Source organism: Mauremys mutica, chromosome 3, assembly GCF_020497125.1.
Source record: "Mauremys mutica isolate MM-2020 ecotype Southern chromosome 3, ASM2049712v1, whole genome shotgun sequence".
Taxonomy (NCBI): Eukaryota; Metazoa; Chordata; order Testudines; family Geoemydidae; genus Mauremys; species Mauremys mutica.
The window spans coordinates 173,704,269-173,729,493 of record NC_059074.1 but is presented as its reverse complement, the minus strand read 5'-3'; the positions used below and the strand labels follow the sequence as shown (position 1 = coordinate 173,729,493).

Sequence of the window (25,225 nt, the reverse complement as noted above, 5' to 3'; positions counted from 1 at the left end):
TGGCTTGTGCCACCCGTCGAAGTAGGTCCTGGTGGCCCCGCAGGTCAATTGGTGGAGGACCTGATGTGGATGCCCCCGCCACCGCCTCATCCGGTGATGAAGACGAGGATAGGCCCTGGACCATGGCTTCCGGAGGTGGATCGTCCACGCGGTGCGAAGCCTCTGCGTGTGTGGGATGATCTCCCACTACCGGTGGCGGCGGTTCCTCTCCCAACGGATATGGGGGAGGTCTGCTGACCGTGGCTTCCGGCACCCTGTGATCAGAAGCTCTGGGCCGCTGAGTGGCGGGGACCCCTTGAGTCTTGTGGTAGGCCCAGGGTGTCCAGAAGCCCCATTGTTGAGGACCGTGGTCCTGCCCTTGGGGGTCGGCGCGGAGATCACTAACGCTGCCCGCTTGGGAGGCTGAAGGTTGGCGGGAAGGCCACGGGGGGGCAGAGGCACTGAGAGACTGCGCCGTCGATGCAGTTGGTCTGTCCCTGGACGGTGCCGGGGAACGGTGCCGGTCGTCGCGGTGCTGGGAACGAGAACGGGACCATCGACCGTGCGGGTGCCGGGAGGTCGACCGAGATCGCGAGCGACGTCGGTGGGAGCGGCTGCGCGATGAGCGGTACCGGGAGCGGTACCGGGATCCGGACCTTCGGCGGTACCGACGTTCGGACGACCGGGACCGGGATCGTCTCCGGGAGTGTGACCGGTACCGCGATGTGGAGCGGTACCGGGACTGCGACCGGTGCTGAGATGGAGAACGGTACCGGGATTGCGACCAGTGCCGGGATCTGGACCGGCGAGAAGGCGAACGTCTCCGGGATCGAGATCGGGTCCGGGACCGGGACCTGGAACGCCTTCTGCCTCGTCTGTCAGGGGAAGGAGGCCTCATGATGGCCGGCTTGCCCACTGACTTCACAGCCCACACCGGCGGTGCCGGGGGCTGGAGGCACGGTGGCTCTGTGAGCGCTATCAGCTCTCTCGCCGTCGAGAATGTTTCTGGCGTCGACGGGAGAGGCAGCTCGACCACGGTTTGCACCGGGGAGCAGGGCGGTACCGGACTCGACGGCTCTTGCGGTGCCAGAGTCGACGGTACTGTGCACGGCCTGTGCACCACCACAGTCGGTGCCGGAGGTGGCTGGGTGAGCGGTCCCGGTGCCGGAGGCTTGGAGGTAGCCTGCGTCGGCTTGCGCTTCCTCGCAGGCGAGAGGGAATGGTGCCGGGACGCCGGTGCCGGCTGTTTCTTTTTCAGAGACTCGGTGCCGGACCGGCTCGGGACCGCTGGTGCGCTCCGCACTGAGGAGGACTGTTGAGCTGCTGGTGTCGGCACCGTAGGGCTAAGTGCCGATTCCATCAAGAGCTGCTTCAATCTAAACTCTCGCTCTTTCTTTGTCCTCGGCTTGAATGACTTGCAAATCGGGCACTTATCTGCACGATGGGACTCTCCGAGGGAGCGCAGGCAGGAGTCATGAGGGTCTCCAATCAGCATGGGCCGCTGGCAAGCCGAACAGGGCTTAAACCCCGGTGCCTTGGGCATGAGCCCGCACCGATCCGGGAAAAAGAGGGGCTAAGCCCCCCCGATTCCCCTTAAACTACTAACGAACTAACTAATCTAACTATGTTAACTAACTATATACACTAAATTTACACTAAGAACCAGAGATAAGCTAGGGATGTGGAGGTCAAGAGAGCACTCCACTGTTCCAATGGCCGTCACGGGCAGTAAGAAGGAACTGAGGAGCGGACGGGTCGGCTGGGGTATATATCTAGCGCTATAGCGGCGCCACTCCAGGGGGCACCCAGCCGACCGCCGGAGTTGCTGGGGTAAAAATCTTCCGAAGAGCCGTGCACGTGCGGCGCGCACACCTAACTGGAATGCATAGGAGCAATCACTCGAAGAAGAACAACAGGCCTTAGAGAGCACTGAACAGAAAGATTGCTGGAAGGCCAGTGTTATGTCCCCTTTCTGGTAAATAGGGAAGTATCAACTTGTAGACCGTATGCAGCACCAGGAAGGAGGGCGGCTAGATTTTATTCTCACTCCTAACACAAATCTTCCTCTGCAGTCTTAGCCTGATTTCTGTGTCTCCATCTGTAAGATAGAGATAGTTTTCCTAACTTAATGCATCTTAATTCTTTAACATTTGTAAAGAACTTTGAGATCCTTGGGTAGTAAACATTACAGAAGTGCAAAATATTAAGTGGAACAGTGGACTAAAAGAGGTAAAAATGTGGCCTATGAGATACAATTGCCTATGAGATACATAGACAAATTCTATGTCCTCAGACCCTATCTACACGATAGATATCTTTTCCTTCCTGGGGCTGCTACGGAGTGTTTTCACTACTACGACTCCCCGCTATGGAGTGTGACAGGGTCAGGCCAGACCAATACAGGAGAGTGTAGGAAGAAAGGTATTAGCCTCAGAATAAGCAGCTTCCTCTTCCCCTGGTAACTGAGCAGGGGTTACTCCAAGTTAATTAGGACACCTGAAGCCAATTAAAAACCTGCCAGAATGGGTTAGAAGCCTTCCCCCCAGCCAGTCGGGGGGGTGATAGGCATTGTGAGAGTGAAGGCATGCTGTTGTAGAGTTGACAGGTGTGGAAGCTGACAAGGACCAGGGGAGACCCCCACAGGTACAGGAGCTAGGGACCTTTCCATGTCCAAAGACTGAAGAAAAGGACCCCGCCAGAGGGGAGAGATTGAGCCGTGCATTTGGTGTGGTGCTGCCATGCCCAGAAGGGCTACCAGAGACTAGGGGCTCTCCGTCCCCCGGCAGGAGGGTCGGGAGGAACCCCGCTCAAGCAAAGTGGGGACAATAAGCCAAGGGGTGTGGGGAAGTAACCCAGGGAAGCTAGCAGCTGTCCTGGGAACTGGCAGAGTGACGCTGCTACTTGTAGGGTCCCTGGGTTGGGGCCTGGAATAGAGGGTGGGACCCCCACCCCCTTTTTCCTCTCACTGGATGTCCACCCAGGAGGCCAGAAGCCCCAGTGAAGCAGTGAGGGCCTAGCAGGCCCAAAAACAGGAAGACCACTTGAAGACAGAATTTCCCCACCCACTATAAACAGAGTGTGGGGAGAATTCTGAGAGACGAGACGCTATCCTGACCCTCTGCTAGAAGGAAACGCGGGACCCACCAAGATGGAGAAGAAGCTCTGCTACAAGAGACGCAGTAAAACAGAATTTTTAGGTGCCTATATTTTAAAATACATTTTTAGGAAGTTACACATTGTACTTGGAAGTTGGTAATTTGTAACTTTCCAAGGGGCAACTTCAGGAAGTACACAGTAGATCATTGCTCTGACTCACACACTGTGGGAGGTAGCACACATCTTGAATTTTTTCACTTAAAAACTTGGAAGTTGTACCCATTTCTCTCTCAAAGGGGTATGCATAAGAACATAACATAAGAACATATGAACATATGTGGCCAATACCAGGTGCCCAAAAGGGAGTGAACATAACAAGTAATGATCAAGTAATCTCTCTCCGGCCATCCATCTCCACCCTCTGACAAACAGAGGCTAGGGACACCATTCCTCACCCATCCTGGCTAATAGCCATTAATGGACTTAACCTCCATGAATTTATCTAGTTCTCTTTTAAACCCTGTTATAGTCATAGCCTTCACAGCCTCCTCAGGCAAGGAGTTCCACTGGTTGACTGTGTGCTGTGTGAAGAAGAACTTCCTTTTATTTGTTTTAAACCTACTGCCCATTATTTTCATTTCGTGGCCCCTAGTTCTTATATTATGGGAACAAGTAAATAATTTTTCCTTATTCACTTTCTCCACACCACTCATGATTTTATATACCTCTATCATATCCCCCCCCATGCAGTTCTGACATGACCAAGAATAATTCTAAATGTCAATTATGTGGGATGAGACTGGGAAGAAGCTAAATGGCAATTTTAGGGGGGACATCTAGTGATGAATGGTAGGAGGCAGGGAGCATCAAGAGGGGAATACTTCTTCCATCACAGAAAACAAAGAATCTCCCCAAAAATAGAGGAGGAGGAAGAGTTTCTGCATCAGCATTTGCAGAATGTGTCTCACTCCCTTGTGGCAGCTAACTGAATGACATGTTACATGAAATGCAGGAGCAGCATGCACCTCTCCTGCTGATAAAGGATGTCAGCCTACCCTTTTCCCTAGATAGCTTGATGGCATCTCCTTCCAGGCGTGATGAATCAGTAGCAGCCACAAGCTCTCCAGAGTGGAGCTCAGATATCTTTGAGCTATCCAGTGAGACCTCTGAAGAAACTAGTAGGCCTCTGAAGAGAACCTTACATTCCACTGCTGGGAAGAAAAAAAAACAGCCTCTACTGCCACTTATTTGAGGGGAAAAGGAGAGTGTAAGAAAATGTGATTCTTTTCTGTAATTTAGCAATCGTGTTTTCTTCCACAACAGCACATTTCTAAAAATACGAAAAGATTGGAGCGAGGAAGTTATGTTAAAAGTAATTGATTTAGAATGAAAAATCATAATTTACAAAATGAATATGATTTGAAAAAATATTGATTGAAAAAAATTATGGAAAACAGAAATAGAAAATACATACACCAAATTATTTCTCAAAATGTAGTACAAAAGGGTGTTTGACTTAACTAGAAAAAGCAGATACTGTTTTGTAACTAATATTTTTCAAGATGTAATTGTACATAAGTAGGAAGAAAAGAAAGAAAAGTTAACATAGCTCATGCTTATTTTCCAAAACTCAAATGAATAGTTCATTTTGGAAGGAGAGGGAATCAAATTTGTAAAAAGAATATCTATGTTCTAAAAGATGACATTGATGTTTTTGAATTTCTAGCATCTCAATCAAAATTCACTAGAGTAAAAACAATTCAACAGATAATGAGAGTCTTCGCTATTGTTTATGATGAATAGAATGTAAAAATGAGTTCAGTAACAAGAAAAATATCTACTCATCATGCTTTCGGAAATCCATGTTGAAGTTTCAATCTATGACATTTTTGACAAACAACCAGAACAGATATTAAAAAATATGTATCAAGAAAATACATTGGTCTTTGGACTCTACAAATAAACATGTAATTTTACCGTGGGTGGAATTTATGTTAGGTTAACTATTCCCCAACCTTTATTTTTCTGAGTGCATTACTATATCCAACTGTACAACAGTTTGGGAACTGAGAGTTTTGTATTTGCATACTCATGTAATGAATATGTTACAAGATGTTATTGTACAGAACAATAACTAGAAAAAGCAGATAAGTCCAACACCTTTTTACCTAAACTTTGAGAAATAATTTGGTATGTATTATTATTTTCCCTTTTTCACAGAGAAGCAAGTCAACAAGGAAATCTCTCCATATCAATTCCTGCATATTACCAAATCAGTTTAATTGTCCTCTGCACCCTAACAGAGACTACAAGTGGCTAATGCTCAAAAAAAGAAATAATATAATAAAAATGGCAATTTATCATGCAAACTACTATTGAAAATCAGAAAGTAATCCATCATTGTTAGAATCCACTACTAGGTGTGCCTCAGACAGAATTCTTATGGAGCTGCAAAGAAGACAATATGGTATTGTTTGACTCTAGTAAGTCATATTCCACAAGTGAAGTTTTACAGTATAGTTAAAACAGAATTAGAGTCAGTAGAACTAAAAAAAAAATCTACAACTTACCTATTAAATGTTGAAAGTTTAAGTATTCACAGTAACTGTATCTGCTTACTGCAACAGCTACTTTAGAGTATATGCCTGGTAGTTCTGTAACTGCAGCACCCTCTGCTGCTTTTTCAGTTCCAAAACACGTAATTTTACACTCAAATGGAATCACACAAATAGTCAATTAGCTAGAAAACAAAAACTTGACTTACAGTGATTTAAAATCAAAGGAATGTTTGCACAATTAAATAATCTTATGTAAAGTTTACAAGAGAAAAAAGTATTTTTCTAAGCAAACTCATTCCTGTGGTAGATGTGCACCTTCACATCACGACAACACTCCAGAGTATGCTGTTGGCGTCAAAAGCATATGGTGGCGTCAAGTGGATATTACTTGAAAACTCCACAATGCTTAACAATTTTGTTTCATAGCTTCCCACACGAGGCAATTTGTTTAGGCTTGCAGCAAGTAATGCAGGAGATTTATAATCTTTTGGTAATTTTATCTTTTAGTCATTTCACTTGATTAGGTTTACTTTTAATTAATAAATAAATAAATAATCTAAGGATGTCTATTGTATGATATAATCATGTAAAAATTGTGGGCCCAGATTGCCTGCTTCTATTGGAGGAGGCCAAAGAGAGGAAACACTCAAAAGAATCTCCTTGCAGACTTTCCCCCCCCAAATAATCTACTGATATGGGGGACTGTCTCTATATGGAATGAGCAAGGTGTCTACCCTCCAGAGCCTGCTGACACCACCCAACGATATTAGCACAGCTGCACTGGACCACTCTGCTAGGGCTTCACCTGTTGGCCACAGCTCGCAGAATTTCCTTTAAAGAAGCATCCTATGATAAAGTTAATAAAGCTGTATCACCTTCTTAGAAGACACCACACTGTTGTCCATGGAGAATGAACTAATCATTCCTCAACCCCACACTACTCCTACACATTCTTTAAAAATAAAATAAATAAATACATACATACATCCTGATTTCCAGTTGTGATTTTTACACCTTCTAGCAGTAATGTTTTAATGAAAAATACATCCTTTGAAATGTTTTTTTAGAAACAGACAGAAACCAGGCACAAGGGTGCAGTCTGAGCAAGACATTAAAGCAGCAGTTTCCAAGTTTAATGCCAGAAGCCTCATGTGCATAGCTTACTGTAGCTACTTCTACTGGCTCTATGGAAGAATTATTCAAGGTTCTTTTTTCATATACTCTTACCTGTATCAGGTAATACTTTTGGAAGCAGTCACATGTATTCTTTAACACCAGTTTATGCATATTTTATATAATGCTGCCAGCTAGTGGCTCACCTTAGAATGAGTTAATGTCTACTGGGAATTGTAACAGCAGGTAATATGTACTTCCATCTGCTCTACCATTCTATTCTAGGTGATGTACAGTGATGTCACTGGACTATTTAAAGAATTATGGGCAAAAAGAGTAAAGTACAGTGAAACAGGTACTAAACCACCACACAAGAAATGGTCTTTTAAAGAAGGTTGTGTTAATAAAGGTAGCTGGGAATCTTACTGGAAAAAGCTAAGAAATAAGATATTAAATCATACTTATTTGATACCAAAACGATGTTATGATTTATAGAATATTTGATGTGCAAATATATAAAATTATTTTATTTTTATAAAACACTTTAAATATCAATATTTAATAAAAGCATATATGTAATGTATAAAAACTCCCTTGTAGCCAAAACACTGGTTCTATATATAGCAGAGATATATGGTAGGCAAAACAAAAATGCAAACATTTTATATTTTTATCTAATAATCAGGCAAAAATCCTACAGCAACGTACAGATCTATGCAAAGAGCAGAGTCTTCTCTGAGCAACCTACATGTATATAGTGTGTCCCTAATGAGTACTAAAGTCCATACCTGGGAGACCTGTTGAGCTGGAAAGGGTACTACTGTATACAGGACCATTGCTGTATTTGTCTGTAACACACTGCTGGAGCTAGCTGGAGTTGTGAGCCACAGTGTTACTTCTCTGCCGCCTTAGCAAGAGTGAGCTTTACTAGAAATTAGACTGCGTCAGCTCCCTGCCACACCAGTCTGTCTTCCTCACTGGCAAGTTCCTCAAGGCTCTCCCAGCCCAAACATCACCTAGCAGGTAACCATCACTGAACGTCAGCCCCCAAGCTTCTCAGAGATGTTTCCCTGCATTGCAAAGCCCCTACCACTCTGCATTCACAGAAGATATTAAGTTTGCTGCTCTTTTTAAAAAAGTCAGTCCATTATAGCTTATTAACTTAACTGGGGTAAACACACCCTTTCCTTCAAACACAACACTCAATTGGTTTATAGTAAAAATAAAACAGATTTATTAACAAAAAAACATAGGTTAAGTGATACCAAGTAGAAGGAATAAAGATAGAAATGGGTACAAGAAAATAAAAATGAAAACACACATCTAAAAGACTTAATCTAGCTTGATATAGTCTTCGTTCAAGATTGTTTCTCTGACCTTCACACTCCTTTTCAGCTTTTACTGACCAGCCTGCTCAGGATTCATCACAGAGATCAAATTGCTTGGTCCCTTTGTATCTAAGGGGAAGGATAAAGATGGAGAGTCTCTCTGTTTCCTCATATCCCCAAAGGGATTGTTTTTGTCTTAGAAGGCAGGAAGGCCTCCTGGGCATTCAGCCTCCTGCCTCTCTGTGGGGTGCAGGAGCCATGTTAATTTTCCGTTTCTCGAGTTCAGGATCATAATATGCCTGCTGGTTTAGCTCAATGGCTTTGTTTACTGCTAATATGTAAACTGAGGTAAACCCTCATTCTTTTGTCCAGGACAGACCTGTTTATCACATTTACCTAGGCTTGGCTGTCTGTAATTAAACATGTTCTAATACAGTGGTTCTCAAAGTTTTTTTTCCACAGACCACTTGAAAATTGCTGACTGTCTCGGTGGACCACTTAATGAGCTTTCCAAATATTTTCTGTCCCATTAGTTAACTATTGTAAAGTGCTTTAGATAAAAGCATTATATAAAAAAAAGTAGTAATAAACTTTTTTTGTTCTACAAATAAAAGCACACAACTTATATTTTAATATCAGTAGTCTTACCTTTCTAATGCGATGGATGTGCCCTCTCTCCCCGGCTGTGGCAGCCCCCCGAGCTGGGGTTGGGAAGGAGGGGGGGTCCTCTTCCTTTCTCCCCCGCCACAGCAGCCACAGAGCTGGGGCTGGGAAGGAGGGCTGTCTCTCCCAGGCAGCTGCAGCCCTGGAGCTGGGGAAAGGCGCCTCTTTCTCTGACCGCCACAGCCCTGCATGTCCCAAATTCCTCCCACCCCCTCTTCTCACCCCAGTGCCTCCTCCTATCTGTCTCTTATTCCCCCCAAGGCCACAACCTCACCTTACATTTGTCTCTTCTCCAGCGTCCAAGCACCAAATTAGTGGAGCCACACCTGCACAGCTCCACTAATTAGGTGGGTGGCCCTTCATTCTCTCGTGTGCGGCCACCCAGGTGCGCACCTTAGAGGGAACTATCCGTGGACCACCTGAATGGAGCTCGTGGACCACTGGGTGGTTCACAGACCACAGTTTGAGAACCTCTGTTCTAATAACATCACACAGAGAGAATCCATAATTTCACATATAACATTAACACATACATTTTACAATTATATTAATAACCAGTGTGTTACTAGTTTTTAAATGATACGTCACAAGGCATATTTTGAAAAAATATCATTGCAGTAGTGTGTGGAGTATGTATAAGAATAGGGCCGTCCCTAGGGGGCTGTGGGGCCCGGGGTGGAAGTGACGAATCCGTGACTTCCGGGACCGTCCGTGCTAGGCGGGGGAGGTTGTGCCTCCCCAAACAGCCAGGCGTGGCCCCGCCCACACTCCCCCCCACCCAGTGCCCTTATTTGGCAGTGTCGCTGGGCTCCAGGAGGCTGTGGCCACTCTGTCTGCCTTCCCAGGGCGAGAGAGGCCGCAGCAGCAGCACTGCATGCTCTCCCTCCCGGCGCTCCGGGACCGGGGAGGCTGCAGCAGTGGTGCCACACACTCTCTCTTCCAGCACTCCAGGACCGCGGAGGTCGCGGTGCTGCGTGCTCTCCCTCGGGTGGAAGGTGCGGGGTTAGGGGTAGCCTTCCCCAGCCAGCGGTTCACGCACCGCCCATATGCGCCAGCCCGCAGGGCCCCCCAAAGCACGGGGCCCAGAGCGGTCACCCTGATTTGCCGTACACTAGAGACGGCTCTGCAGGATGCCTAGGGACACACTGTCACTGACCAGTTGCATTACAGTTAGTTGCTTAACAGAAGTAATTTAACATTTTAAAATGCTAGGGGATACCTTAGGACTGTCACTTAGGAGAGACTGCGGAGTTCTTTAAAAACAGACACTGGTTTATATAGAAAAGGTCAAACATAACACTAGAAAAATCCAAGTAGGAAACATCTAGAAAATAATGAATAATCTAACCTCAGAATGTTTAGGCAAATGCTCTAATATCACTATTTCCTTAATCATAATTTAGAAACTACTGCACAAAAGTCACAGGTATTAATTTTATTGTAAAATTATGTTAAAGAAGATAAATGCAGGAGGACTAACTGCCCACAGAATAAGGATATTTTAAAAGGGTAAATGGGATGAAAGAAGTAATTAAAGGCCTTTCAGCCTGACATTGATCTTAGGCAAAATAATGGAACAGCTGTTACAGGATTAATAAAGAATTAAAGGAGGATAATATAAGCAATGCCAACCAAGATAGATTACGGAAAATAGATCTGATCAATCTTACTTGATTTTTTTAAATGAAATTACAAGTTTGGTTGATAATGGTAACACTTTAATATTTTTATCAGTGATCTGTAAGAAAACATAAAATCATCACTGATAAAGTTTACAGATTGCACAGAGAATAATGTAGAGGTCAGGTCACTGATACAGAGTGATCTAGAATGCTCTGGTAAGCTAGGTGCAAGCAAACAACAGGTGTTCCAATACAGCCAAATGTGAAGTCACACATCCAGGAACACAGAATGCAGGCCATACCTACAAAATGGAGGAATTTATTCTTGGAAGCGATGACTCTGAAAAAGATTTGTCAGACATGATGGATAATCAGCTAAACGTGAGCTCCCAGTGTGATTTTGTGGCCAAAAAGGCTAATGAGAGCCTTGGATGTATAAACAGTAGGAGTAGAGAGGTTATAATACCTCTGTATTTGGCACTGGTGCAACTGCTACTGGAATACTGTGTCCAGTTCTGGCATCCACAATTCAAGAAGGATGTTGATAAATTGGAAAGGGTTCAGAGTAAAGCCACAAGAATAAATAAAGGATTAGAAAACATGCCTTATAAGTGTAAAACTCAAGGAAATCTATTTAGCTTATCAAAGAGAAGTTTATAACTTGGCTTAATCACAGTCTACAAGTATCCATACGGGGAACAAAAATTTGATAACAGAAGTCTCTTTTCTCTAGGCAGACAAAGGTATAAAAAGATCCAAAAGTAAGTTAAAACTAGTCAAATTCAGACTAGAAATAAGGCACAAATTTTTAACGGTGAAAGTAACTGACCATTTGAACAACTTACTTAGGACTGTGGTGGACTCTCCATCACTGGAAACTTTTAAAATCAAGACTGGGTGTTTTTCTAAAAGATATTGTCTAGTTCAAACAGGAAGTAATTCAGGAAGTCCTATGGCCTGTGATATAGAGTAGGTCAGACTAGGTATTCATAATGGTCCCTGCTGGCCATATAATCTATGAATCTATGATAAACTTCATCTTTTTTAAAATTTGATCTGTCATTTAAACAATAATTTTCAGTATCACCAAAGGTTTTTTTCCCAAAAATCCCAAGGCATGCTCATAAATCCACATATTCTCCCAATCCTTTCACTTGGCTTAATTATCCAGCTACTGGTGACTCACATTGTCCCTGACATCAGCCTTTATCACAAAATTTGGATTTTCTCCCTCGGCCTTTATATTATTCCTTTGGCTACTTGTAAATCCTTTAGATCTCATTTCTCTACTGAAATCTATGAACTGCTTCACTTACCTGGCAGTTCTTCAAAAACACATTTTCTAAATATTTTTTGGCCTGTGCAGAAAAAGTCTGCAGTGTTAAAAAAAGAAGGCTACCCAGTCAAGAATGGATGGCACAGAATGTTAGTCTCAAACAGCTATCCATACTTTGAATTTTCATCCATAGATTTATTTTCCTTTGAAGTCAAAAAGGTTACTTTAATAAATTGATATTTTTCTGCTCCTGAATTGTCAGTGTTCACTGAAATATAACTTTAGGTTAAGGAGAAACAGAGAGGAATTTTGAGGTGAAACAGGCATATTTGAGAAGAACAGTCTCATGTCATAGTTTGGAGGAGGAGAGGAAAAAAATAACTTGTCTCTTGACTTTGTGATCCTTAAAGACCCCCAACTTTATTCTTTAAGCCTTCCAATTGAAAAAAGCAACAAAAAAACAAACCTGGAATAGAGTATGAGATACTGAAGGATCAAGCACATAGTACATGCAGACTATTTCTTCAAGAGAGAGCCCGCAACTCTCTTCCTTCCCCACTTGCCATATTTGTTTCTAACATATTACAGGTCTTCTCAATACCGTTGTTTTAAAAGTTCTCAATAAGTAGAATATTGTATCCATTTATTTAAGATTTGCAAATCAGTCCTCAGACAAAAATCTACAGTCTGTTTTGACAGCATTCATGCACCACAGTCAGAGTAGGCTAGCATAAGGGCCTTGAAAATCTACTCTATTTCTTCCTTCTCTGATACTACAAAGTATCTCCTCAAAGAAATGGAGAACAAATGGTTTTACATCTTGAAATACAAATGCTGCAAGTTACCTGCTTCTACGGCTAACTAGTGGGCAAGAGGTTTTCATTCTTTCTAAAGTGTTGGCTGTGTACTTAGCCCCAAAATAAAATGTATAGCCAAGAGGGAAAAACAAAAATCAGAAGTTTGCATTGATCAGACCTGCCTGTTTTTGCAATTTTAGTATGTAAAATGGCATAAACATACATTTATCAACCATAAGGTTTCATATGCCACCATCACCCATAATATCAATGTTTCCCAGGTAAGGCACAGAACAGTCGTATTGTAATGCATTATATTAACAAAATCAGGCTTCAACCTATACAATACTGTACTCATAGAATAAATTAATAACTTACAGACATTCCCTGTGTTGTCAAAACTTGTAAGAACATCTTCGATATCTAAAAGTCCATTGTTACATCTAGAAGACAACAGATATTTTCATTTTATCAACAAGTAAAAATATTCTTCAGTCCTCTCTTAAGACAGTGAATTTGCCATACATGTTCATATCTCACAAATCTTTTCACTACACCTTTCATTACTATACCATGAACACACATTATTTTAGCCACTAGGGGGAAGATAATGAGAAGTGTTCTGAAAATAAAGTATTAGAATTAAAATCTGGGAGATTGTTTTAAAAGGTTATATTCTCAACATTGAAGTATTCTTAAAAAACAAGCAAATTGTCCTTAATTAGATTCCATACAGTATAAGTATTATGAGAAAAACAAACAAACTGAATTCTTAAACAAGGTTTTTAATTATGTTTAATATTTATATGTACTCTTAACTTGATGCATTTACTCATTTGTGTTATTAGAACAAAGCAAAGGGGGTCCAACTGACTAATGAGTTGTTTTGCTTTTACACTGGTTTAACTTGATTAAAATAAATGAAGTTACACCAGCATAAAACAAGAGTAACAGATTAAATTTTACCGATCAAGAATGTCAGATACTTAAATTATAGAATACAGTTTAATAAATCATTCAGAGACATAAAAAGAACCTGCATATAAATTCAGTAATAAATGGTGCCTAAAATGTTTACTGTATTAATTTAAATGCTACAGTTTTCAATCTAGAGTCACACAAAAATTGTCAGAATTTATTTAGAATAACTTGATTGCCTCCAAGATTATTTTAAAATACTGTGCCCATCTACCAGTACAGAATATCTGCAAAGATACAGCCAAGGATCTTCAGCTCCAAAAATACAGACCCTTGCTGCTTGCATTGAAAGAGTACTTCCATTGGCTGGCAGCAGCAGTAGGCTCTTATTCTCTGTGGACCAGTCACTAGGGCCAGGTGACATGCTGATTAAGTGTTTCAATACAATACACCTTTTTCAAAACATTGGGAAAGTAGAAGTACACCCTTTTAACCATTATAAATTGGTGTCACAAACAAGTTTTTTAAGATGCCCGTATCTCTTACCATCAAAGGAACAGAAAATGTGAGTCACAATTAAAAACACTATATACTGAGTGTGGCAAACTGAAACTAATGGTGGTTAGAACAAATATATCTGCATAAACTGATTTTGGAATTAGAGCAGCCCTCAGTCTCTTCCTTGGTTCCCACATGCACTACCTTTTTCACCTGCTGAAGCTGATATCCTTGCTCTGCTCTTCTGATTGAACCCCATCCTTAATTCCTTGGGCAGTTTCAATCCATCCCATTCTCTCTCTCACACACACACTCCCTCCTATGCTTCTCCATCTTCATTTCCTAAAAATACATTTTTTAGGTTTGCGAGTTGGGTGCAGTCAGCAGAGTCAGGAAAACTTAATTTTTCAACAAGTGGAACCAAATATTTATGAATGATTCAAAAAAATCTAAACCCTTCAGACAAATCAAATCAAGAGACACTATACATTACCATGATCTCAACAAAATCCCAACTACAACTCCATTAAACATCCTCAGGAGAATTCATCAAAGCAGTGAATTCCTGTACACCACAACATGCAAACAAAATGTATGGCATTAAGAGCAGTGGTGAGCTGCAGCCGGTTCGCGCAAACCGGTTGTTAAATTTAGAAACCCTTTTAGAACCGGTTGTAAAGGGCTTTTAAATTTAACAAAGGCTCCAGCAGCTCCCTGCCCTGCCCCCGGTCCCAGCTCACCTGGCTCCAGCTTTGCCTCCTCCTCTGAAGGCTCTCCCTCCGGGCTTCCCGCCAATCAGCTGTTAGCGCGGGAAGCCTGGGAGGGCTGAGAAGGAAGCAGCAGCTTCCTGCAGGTGAGCTGGAGCGGGGGGAGGGCACCAGGAGAGCTCTAGGCGCCGCGCGTCCCCGGCCAGGTGTCGTGGCTCCAGGCGGGCCCCCGGCTCTGACCCTGACCCCAGCCCCGACTCTGGCCAGGCGGGCGGCGCGGCTCCGGGCCGGCCCCCGGCTCTGGCTGGGCAGGCAGCGCGGCCCCAGCTCTGACCCCGGCCGGGCGGCGCGGCTACGGGCCGGACCCCGACACCGACCCGGACCCGACTCTGGCCGGGCGAGCGGCACGGCTCTGACCCCGGCCCCGACTCTGGGCAGCACAGCTCTGTGCCGGCCCCCGGCTCTGACTCTGGCTGGCCGGGCGGCGTGGCTCCGCGTCGGCCCCCGGCTCTGGGCCGGCCCCCGACTCCGGCCGGGCAGCGCAGCTCCGGGCCGGCCCCCGACGCCAACCCGGCCCCCGGCTCTGACCCCGGCCGGGCGGGTGGCGCGGCTCCGGGCCGGACCCCGACGCTGACCCGGACCCGACTCTGGCCAGGCGAGCGGCGCGGCTCTGACCCCGGCCCCGACTCTGGGCAGCACGGCTCTGTGCCGGCCCCCGGCTCTGACTCTGCCTGGCCGGGCGGCGTGGCTCCGCGCCGGCCCCCGGCTCCGGGCCGGCCCCCGACTCCGTCCGGGCGGCGCAGCTCCGGGCCGGACCCCGACGCCGACCCGGCCCCCGGCTCTGACCCCGGCCGGGCGGGCGGCGCGGCTCCGGGCCGGACCCCGACGCCAACCCGGACCCCAGCCCCGACTCTGGGCGGGCGGCGTGGCTCCAGGCGGGCGGCACGGCTCTGACCCCGGCCCCGACTCTGGGCAGCGCGGCTCCGCGCCGGCCCCTGGCTCTGACACTGGCCGGCCGGGCGGCGCGGCTCCGGGCTGGACCCCAACTCCGGCCGGGCGGTGAGGCTCCGGGTCGGACCCCGACGCCGACCTGGACCCCGACTGCAGCCCAGCACCCGTGGCTCCCAGCCCCGACTCTGGGTGGCACAGTCCCCATCTCCAGGCAGCACGGTAAGGGGGACAGGGAGCAGGGAGAGGGTGTTGGATAGAGGGCGGGGGGTGGATTAGGGTCGGGACTGGGGGTGGTCAGAGGGCAGGGAACAGGGGAATTGAATGGGGGCAAGGATCCTGGGGGGGCAGTCAGGAAGGACCAGGGGTTGGATGGGGTGGTGGGAGGCAGTTAGGGGTAGGGATTCCAGGGGCAGTCGGGAAAGAGAGAAGGGGTGGTAGGATGGGGCGGGGATCCTGGGGGGCCATCAGGAATAAGAGGAGGGGTTGGATGGGGTGGCAGGGGGCAGTTAAGGGACAGGGAAGGGGGGTGGATAGGGCAGGGGTCCTGGGGGGCGGGGTAGGAGTCCCGGGGGTGAGGGGGTCACCCTCCTGGGGTGAGGAGGAGGGAACCGGTTGTTAATATTTTGGCAGCTCATCACTGACTAAGAGTCATCTGCGATATACTGGAGTTTTGCATATCACAGCTTGGGTTCAAGAGATCCAAAGGTCATGCCCCTGGCCAAAATCAGCCCTGACTGTTAAATGGGTGAAAGAAAAAACAAAAAACAAAAATAAACAAGGAAACTTAGGGATTTTTTGTTTGTTTGTTTGTTTGTTTGACTGGGGTTTTGTTACTTAATTTTTATTCTTATTTCTTTTCTGAGTCAATTCTTGCAGCAGAGGGTTGTTGCACTGATGAATCACAGTCTAAGACAAAGTCAGTCTTGACCTCTTTCCTATTCTACTCTTCGGCAAGTACAGAGTCAAGAATGCCAGCTTATTAATTCAGTAGTCATGGCAGCAAACAGGAGTCGGAAACAAAGAATGGAAGACAGCTCAGCTATCATCTTTCTCTGAACATGTGTGTTAATGAATGAGGAACGCATCCAATTCCACCTTTCCCATTATAATATAGTTAACTTACTCTTCCATAAACATGAGATTCTTGCACTCTTAAAATGGGGTAACTTCTGAAAGAAAAATGAACCTTGGATGCAACTACAAGTATCTACATACTTCAACCTGTAGAGAAGACACAGCAGTAATCAGCAGAGGATGGGTATGGATATCATTCATGTTCTATACAAACATGCTCCATGGAGATAGAGAAGAGAAGGAAAATGACTTTCTTTCTGTCAAAAAGAGCCTTTCTAGTCTTTCAATAATGCAGTAAATACAGGCTTCTAAACCGATACAGGAAGCTTGGGAACATCGATACATAATATTTTTTTACTACTTGAAAGAGATGGGAGAAATCCAAAGATTTCAGCATTTACAATACTTGTTCTTTTTCCAAAAGATTTTCCTTTTTGAAGGAACACTGTTGCAAGAATGTTTATTTTTAAAAGCTTAAATCTTTTGCACTTAGAGAACTGTAGATTGATAACAGAATCACAGAAAGTATGCATACCCATAAACAAAAATATATATTAAAATAATTTTTAAATGGTTAAATGTCAAGGTTCAACGGGTTACATGAGCCAAATAGGTATCCTTAAAAAAATGAAAATCCATCCCAAATGAAGCCATTAAAAAGGAATACAAAAAGTGGCAAGTATCATGCATTATAAAAATTAGGAAAATTACGAGGGAATTTGAAGAACAAATAGCCACATACATGAAAATAAATTATTTAAGCACATCAGAAGCAGAAAGTTTACAAGAGACTCAGTGGATCAACTGGACTACAAGACAGTTAATGAATTAATGAGAATAAGGACACTGCAAAGAAGTTATACGATTTCTTTTCATCAGTCTTCACAGAGCATTTTGGGGAGATACTTCCCCCAGATCTAGTCTTTTCACGTAATAAAGATGAAGTACTGTCAGAGAATGAAGTTTCAAAAGAGGTAGTGCTGGAACAAGTTAAAGCCATAAAACACCAGGATCAGATGGTATTTATCCAAGAGGACTTAAGAATGAATAAGCTGAGTTGTAATAAAACCTCAACAAAGTCCCATTTTTCTAGTTCTGGCAGGCACCCCAAGATGCACCTTGAGAAAAATTCCAGAATACATCAAGCCAGGCAGCAGAAAATTGCACCATGGGATATCTGCCCAGAATGCTGCATGGTTACACTGAAGAAGCAAAGTGCTATGTGGGACATAATGATTAACAAGAGAAGTACCTCAAGACAGCACAGCAAAGTGGTAAGGACACACTTTAGTTCTATACAGTTAATTCTGTGTAATTAGAGTGAACAAACTGATTTAACAACCACATGTAGACAAGCCCTCAGGATACAATATTCAGATTTACAACACACATGGTATTGTCTTGAGTACAGCACTTAGTGTACACTTAAATCACAGAAAGAAGTGGAGCAAACAATGTTTTCAATGTATTTCTCTTTGTCTTAACCAAAAAACATTCCTAATTGTCAACTATGGATATAACTTCAAATACTTAAAATTAAACTATTTTAGAAACGGGAAGGGAAAGTATCTGAAAAAATATTAAAGAGTGAAAAGCACCTTCTCTCCACAACACACAGAAAACCCAACTGCCAAAATGCAATTTAAAAAAAAGTTTAACAAGTCAACAAACAAGGACATGAAGACAAAAGGGGTTCAGAAGGACCAGAAAAAGATTAGCAGTACTCTGTAACTGTACAACAAAAAGTTTCCCCATTTTCCACATGCATAAGTCCTTGGTTTAATCAGTGGAGAAGAAAATAAAGTTATCTTACAGATATACTAAACGTAAAGCACCAAGAAGGCTAAGGAAATCTACTGCCAAATAATATTTCCACATAGGAATCAAGAGAAAAAACAAACGATTGACGTGGACTTTTATGAAACTAGAGTTCTGGAAGTAACAGAAAGGAAGAGCAGGAAAGGGTGAAGAATTACTTCTATGTATAGTTTGCTTAACTAGCAAAGGATTACCTATAACTTGCTAAATATCAGGATCAATTGACAAAGAGGACTGACAAATCTCAGAAGGACTATCATCTCAAAACTCCATATCAAACAAACATTTGGTTTCTTTGTAAATCAGAAAAAAAATCTTCTCTTCAATTTGAACCGCAATTTAGCATGGTAAAGAAATGGCAACAGCTTCTTTGTCCATGTACTCTTTTTTCAAATATATAAATCTTGGAGCAGTCTCGGCTGGCTGAAGGATACCTGAGTTAGATACCTTTGCCAAATCATTTTTTAAAATCTGCTTTCCTTTGGATGAAATTTACTTCTGCAAGGGTGGCATGTATAAGGATCCCTTCACTACTTAAGCCACATATTGCCCCTCACTGAGCAGTAGCGGGATGGGAGGAAGTCATCCTTTGTAATTTAGTCATATCACATGCCTCAGATTTACACCCTTTCCCTTTATATCTACATCCCTAAAACTTTCAGTAGGAATTCAAAAGCTCTCAACAGAAATTTCAAAACCCATTCCTAAGGCAATTTTCAACAAGTCCTTTGAAAAGAGAGAAATGTCAAGCCCCTCAATTCTGGACAAAAGGTCCAGAATCCTCTGATAATTTATTTTCATACTATTTTCTACAAGTTCATGGGTGTGGGGGGGGAAATATTATCTTTTACAAATGGCAATTAACATGCTTTGCAGAGATTCAACCTTTTCTGTGAAGTTGAGATTATTCTTTCTAGATTTGCATTTTAATATTTAGAGCAAATTACTGATCAATGGAAACAATTCTGCCAGAAAAGTAACTCTTTTTTCTCTACTTGCTTAAAACCAGCCAGAAATTTAACAGTAAACACAGACTGTAAAAGTGAAAAAGTCAGTATCATTAAACTTACTAATTAAAAAAATGATTCTGTTTGAAAGATAGATATAATGGCATATGGGAAAAGTAATATCTTCAGAGCCCATAATGTCTCACCTCCAGAACTATTCAATGTAAAATTAAAATTTAAGAATAAATTTCCCTTTCTGTAAGAATAAGTCAATTTGGAAACATGGCATTAAACCGTGCACTTATTACTATATGTTTTGTAAAATATCAGCAAAAACTATTATTTATATATAAAAAAAAATCTTCCAGTAAATCTATTGAAGTTGAATACTCAAAAAGAAAAAGAAAAGCTGCTAAAAACTAGCAGCTTGATAAAGACACAACTAAGAATAGAAAAAGTTTTCTACTTTAGTTGAAAGAACTACTTTACTTGACTGCTCACTCCTGTCCCTATAACAGCTGCAAGAGATGAGACTGGAAGACAGGTTTCAAAGTAGTACACAGCCCTGAAGTCCTGTTCAACTCCAAATTTAAAGGCCAGATAGCATCTATGATGAAAAAAAATTCTTCTTTCATAGCTCGCTTGCTAGAAAACTTCATCCCACCCCTTCCTCCCGATGAGTATCAAGCCACGGTGCTGCACGTACACCTCTACCTCAATAGAACGCTGTCCTCGGGAGCCAAAAAATCTTACCGCATTATAGGTGAAACCATGCTATGTTGAATTTGCTTTGATCCACCGGAGTGCGCAGCCCCACCCACCCCCAGAGCACTGCTTTACCGCGTTATATCCAGATTTGTGTTATATCGGGTGGCGTTATATCGAGGTAGTGGTGTATTTGTTACCCACAGACTAGATCACTGTAACTCACTGCATTTGAAACTGAATGTGAAATTAACTGGAAAGACTTCAGTTTGTGCAGAGTACACCTGCCCACCTTAACCATGGACTAGGCTTCCATAAACACACTGCCCTATGCACTGGTCCCTCCACTGACTCTCAGTCTAATCTGCCGCCAACTCAATGCCTCAATTCCAATCTTCATAATGAACCAGTTCCCAGATACACTAGAGACAGCATCTTCAGTTATAAAAATGCCAAGACAGTTACATTCTACTAGGACAATCCAGATCACAAAGCCCAGGATGAACTGTGTGAAAGCCCAAGATGCGGCACTCATCTAAAGGGATCCAGCTGTAGAACTAACTTCCAGCACAGATTAGACTAAACCAGAGTCTGACCACATTTAGGTCATGCTGCAAGGGCTTCCCCTTTGACAGAGCTTTTCCACCACAAGCAGAATAATATTAGCAACTCCACTTACTTTACCACCACATCCCACATCACTCCCATCCAACACACACCCCAAAAAATCCTACCCTAAGTGTTCTTTCCTGAAGTCAGGAAAGGAAGAAGAGCTGAATATTTCATGAAGGACCTCACTATGACAATCTATTTATTTGGGAGGCACTCAGATACTAAAAGGGATGGAGTCCAGTACAAAAACACGAAGACAGTCAGGAAAGGTGGGTGCACAGGAATGGGCCCTGAAGTAGTAACAATGCAGACAAACAGAATTTTATCAAAAAGAAAAGAAAAGGAAAAAGCCCACACAACACCCCACACACACTGACATCACACACACATCTTTACACTGAGAATAAACATGAGTAATTTCAATGCGGAGGATAATTCTTTTAAAAAGTTACATGCCTGAAAAGTGGCTTACTACTATAATGCCATTTTTATTACAATACAATAATTTATTTAAAAGTAACACTGAAAGGAAAACTGTCAGACACCACGTTCAATTAAGAATTCAACCAGAGCAGTACAAGTATTTGAGACACAGTGTGTAACAGGAACCCAGCCTTTGAAACGTAGCCATTTAAAGCTTTTAGGAACGATTTTTTGCTATGAAAAGAAAAGCAACTGTGGTGGGAGAGGGGGGAGGGGAAATGCAAAGCAGTGGCACATGGCAGGGGATAATTCTACTACAGCTGATCATGCCTGGACAGAATAGGATGACTTGGGCTATGTTCTTATACTTCACTACACAGATAGACACTATGGGTTATACTTAGCATTTCCAATGTCATGATGTGTATAATTTGCTTTGTGCAGAATCCCATGATATGGTAGCAATTTCATCTTGATAGCCCTGATAAGTCTGTGCTTGGAAGTGCCAAAGCTTTTTCATTGGCTAGGCCATCTAGAATTACTCTCTCAAGCTCATTTTAAGGTTGGGTCATTTTATATTTTGTGTTCAACGCTGAAAATGTTTGCTGGATCAGGTCCTAATGTCCCCTGGACAAAAAGAAACAATGAACTTGAAGAAACAGCTATAGGAAGATAGGAATCTGTAGAGTGACAGAGACACGATGGATGATACAGGAGCAGTGTTAACCAACTCCAGAAATATCCACATGCAGCCCTTCCTCACAATCAGGGATGCTGGGGGCTCACGGCAGTCAAGTGAGAGGGAGACCTCAGAAGATTGGCTAAGAATATGTGGGACTCCCAGCATGGGAAAAGTGCCCCTCTTGGAAGAAAAGGTAAGAAAAGGGAATTGGAAAAAGAGGAACCTTTCTTGGGAGAAAAGATATGAAAACGAGAGCTAGGAGACCCTGAATGAAGGGGGAAGGGAAAGAGAGAGAGGTACGATGACGCTCTGTGGCAGCTGACAAGTAACTATGATGCCGTTGTGCTGTGCACAGCAGTGACTGTCCTGGGTCTTTAGCAGCCCCTTGTTGGCTGCTCTTCTGCCACTTCCAGGCAGCCACCTTCCAGCTCTGTACCCTGCAGCTGCCTCCTGCTAAAAATCCAGAGCCCTGTGCTCTGCACACAAAGGGAATATGGTTTACATACCATGTCAAAGTTGGACTCTGAGGTGGAGAAGGGCCAGAATGGGGGGAAGAAGGAAATTTCAGTAAGGAATTTTCAAATAAGCCAGGAGTCTGGGGACTGCTGGAGGATTCTACTTCCCTCTGCTTTTCTCTCCTTCCCTTCTAAAGGATCTAAGCTACAATTTACTAGAATAAGTATCAAGTATCAGAGGGGTAGCCGTGTTAGTCTGGTTCTGCAGAAGCAGCAAAGAATCCTGTGGCACCTTATAGACTAACAGACGTTTTGCAGCATGAGCTTTCGTGGGTGAATACCCACTTCTTCGGATGCAAGTGGGGTGAATACCCACTTCTTCTTCTTGCATCCGAAGAAGTGGGTATTCACCCACGAAAGCTCATGCTGCAAAACGTCTGTTAGTCTATAAGGTGCCACAGGATTCTTTGCTGCTTCTAGAATAAGTATGACACCCTGCAGTAGAAGCGAGCCTAGTAGCCTTCACACCTCCAACTGACTCTGGAAAAACATTTCATATGTTGGCAACTATGGGAAACCTCCTCCTCTGGCCCGTGGGAGATCAGTTAGCAGTGACAACTCTCAGGAGAAGAGCAAATAAGTATCACATTGAAATGTTATCAGTGCTTTGCTCTCCCAAACTGAGCACCCAATCTCGGCTTTGTATTGGGAGAATAATAATTTGTAAAGTTATGAATCAAGCTCCTGTCAGACGTCTGGAAGATCACTTCAATCTATACATGACAAAAAGATTCTGCTGAAGCCACCACTCTAAATAGAATAGTCTCCAAGATCTTTCGTACAACAACTCCAGGTAGGTCATAGCATATCTGAATACACAATTTGATCCATTTTGATAGCCCTTGAACTGATATAGCTTGGCCTTTAGACTTTTTGCCAAAAGCCGCAAACAACCTGGTGAACTTTCTTAAGTATTTAGTCCTGTCAAGATAATAGCTGACAACCCTTTAAACATACAGGATGTGCAATGGGCTTTCCCGAGAAGATCCTAAGGCTTGGGGGGAAATATGTAGATGAAAATTTAGTCAAAATTTTAGATAGGGTCACAGCATTACATTCTTCTTATAAAAAGCAGCATACAGTGGTTCCGCCATCAAAGCCTGCAGTCCTGCAACTCTCCTGGCTGATGTTATTGCCATGAGAGAAAAAAACCTTCAATAAAAAGTGCAATAAAGACATCACAAGCCAGCACTAAAGGCATGACTGTATTACAACATATGGGAGAGAACTGGCTGTTATAACCACTCAAACCAGTGGAAAGACAGAAATTAGGAAAGACTATACACTAGTAAATAAATAAATAAGAATAATACCAACTAGCTCTTATATAGCAATGTGTGTTTTCCATTAGCTTTCCTCCCCCTGCTTTTTCTTCCTTTCTCTTAGCTGTTTCACAGATGTGGAAACTGAGGCAGAGAGCAGGGAACTGACTTGGCTAAGGTCAGCCAGCAGGCCAATGGCTGTGCCAGGAGTAGAACCCAAGTTTCCTGAATCTCAGTCCAGTGATCTATCCACTACTTGATTCAAGTTCAAGTTCTATAATGCCTGAGTCAAAGGATGAGTGCACACACTCCACCCCCAATGATCAGCTGCTCTAAAACAATCTGTGGTAGGCAGCAGTGCACACAAGTCTCACAGCAGAGCCCTATTAGTTTGTTTATCCTTTTAATAAAAATCCTCTCTCATAGGGAAGGCAGGCACACCAATTACCAAAGAAATTTCTACTAAACTGCTCTTTGCTGGAGGTATTTACATTTTGTTCCTGGAAACATATTCTGGGAGTTTAGAGACTCCCTCTCCCTCTCCCTCACACACACACTCTCTCTCTTTGAAATAACAAGTGTGAGCTATTCCATGCAAACTGGTTCAGTCCAAAGGCAAAACAACTGGATCAAAATATTTTTTTTAGCCCTAGGGATAAGTCATCTCTGGTAGGCATCATTTAATATTACCCAGAGAAGAATAAAACCTGCCAGGAAATCATCCCAACATTCCTATATGGAATTCTGAAAGCCCCCTCCAGCACAAAATAGTGCTTCATTGATTTACATTGGCCAATCTGAAAGGTATGCAAAAGATTTTAAAAAAAAGTAAACTAGAGTTTTACAATGTATTAATTACACTTTAATTTATTAGAAGTAAACATAAGCAAAGATACGTGTGTTTACAGTATAAGATTTTTAAGTAACTAATAATTTTATTAGTGAAGAAAATACCATTTACCAAATATAAAATATCATTTGAAGTGATGATACAGAAGAAGGTGCAAGTATAAGCATATGAATATCAAATTTGAGAATTGGGCGAGCCTGATGCTTCTCTGACACTGTTCTATGCTGGCACAAATGTGACTTGGGTTTGGGAACAACCTTAAAACTCATGCCTGAAACTAGCGAAGTCTAGGAGACATGAAGTAGTGACAGTCTTACAGAGCTGATGGTGGAGAGCAAAGGAAATGGAATGAAGAAGCATTAAGAAATGAATCTCTAGCACTCCCTGATGGTTCCCTGAAACAGATGGCATGCAGGGTAAATATTGTATTTGCTGTGATTACATTGCTAACAACAGTAAAACACTCTATTCAATGGGTAAGACTTATTGAGGCTATATAGCACTGCTGAATATAAAAATGGAAAATTAACAAAAATTGGGTAGTCTCTTTGGGCTCAAGTTTAAGATTGAGAGTAATTTGATATTTGGCTTTATACCTAGCTGCTATTTTAAGATAACCAGCATGCATTTTTCTGTAAACTAGCAAAATGTCATAGTTAATGAAGGTCACTTGTTTGTATAGATCTTAGTTCCCAAGAGCGACTTCAATTTAAAGGTCCAAGTCAAACAGAAATGAGTTTTATAATTTCAATGAGTCAGGCTCTCCAGAATATTCTCCTCTGTGTATGGAACACAAAATCCTAAACCCTCAGCAGGTCTAATTAGGGGCTT

General features: G+C 43.1%; 1 protein-coding gene across 2 annotated transcripts in view; it reads right to left on the bottom strand.

The window, feature by feature from the left end:
- The window catches only part of CAMKMT (calmodulin-lysine N-methyltransferase), a 360,994-nt gene that overhangs the window by 321,967 nt on the left and 13,802 nt on the right, over window positions 1–25,225 (bottom strand). For both annotated transcript variants that reach the window (XM_045008965.1, XM_045008966.1), the window contains exon 3: window positions 12,811–12,875. In XM_045008965.1, coding sequence (XP_044864900.1) covers window positions 12,811–12,875 — 65 coding nt within the window. The remainder of the gene's footprint in view (window positions 1–12,810; window positions 12,876–25,225) is intronic.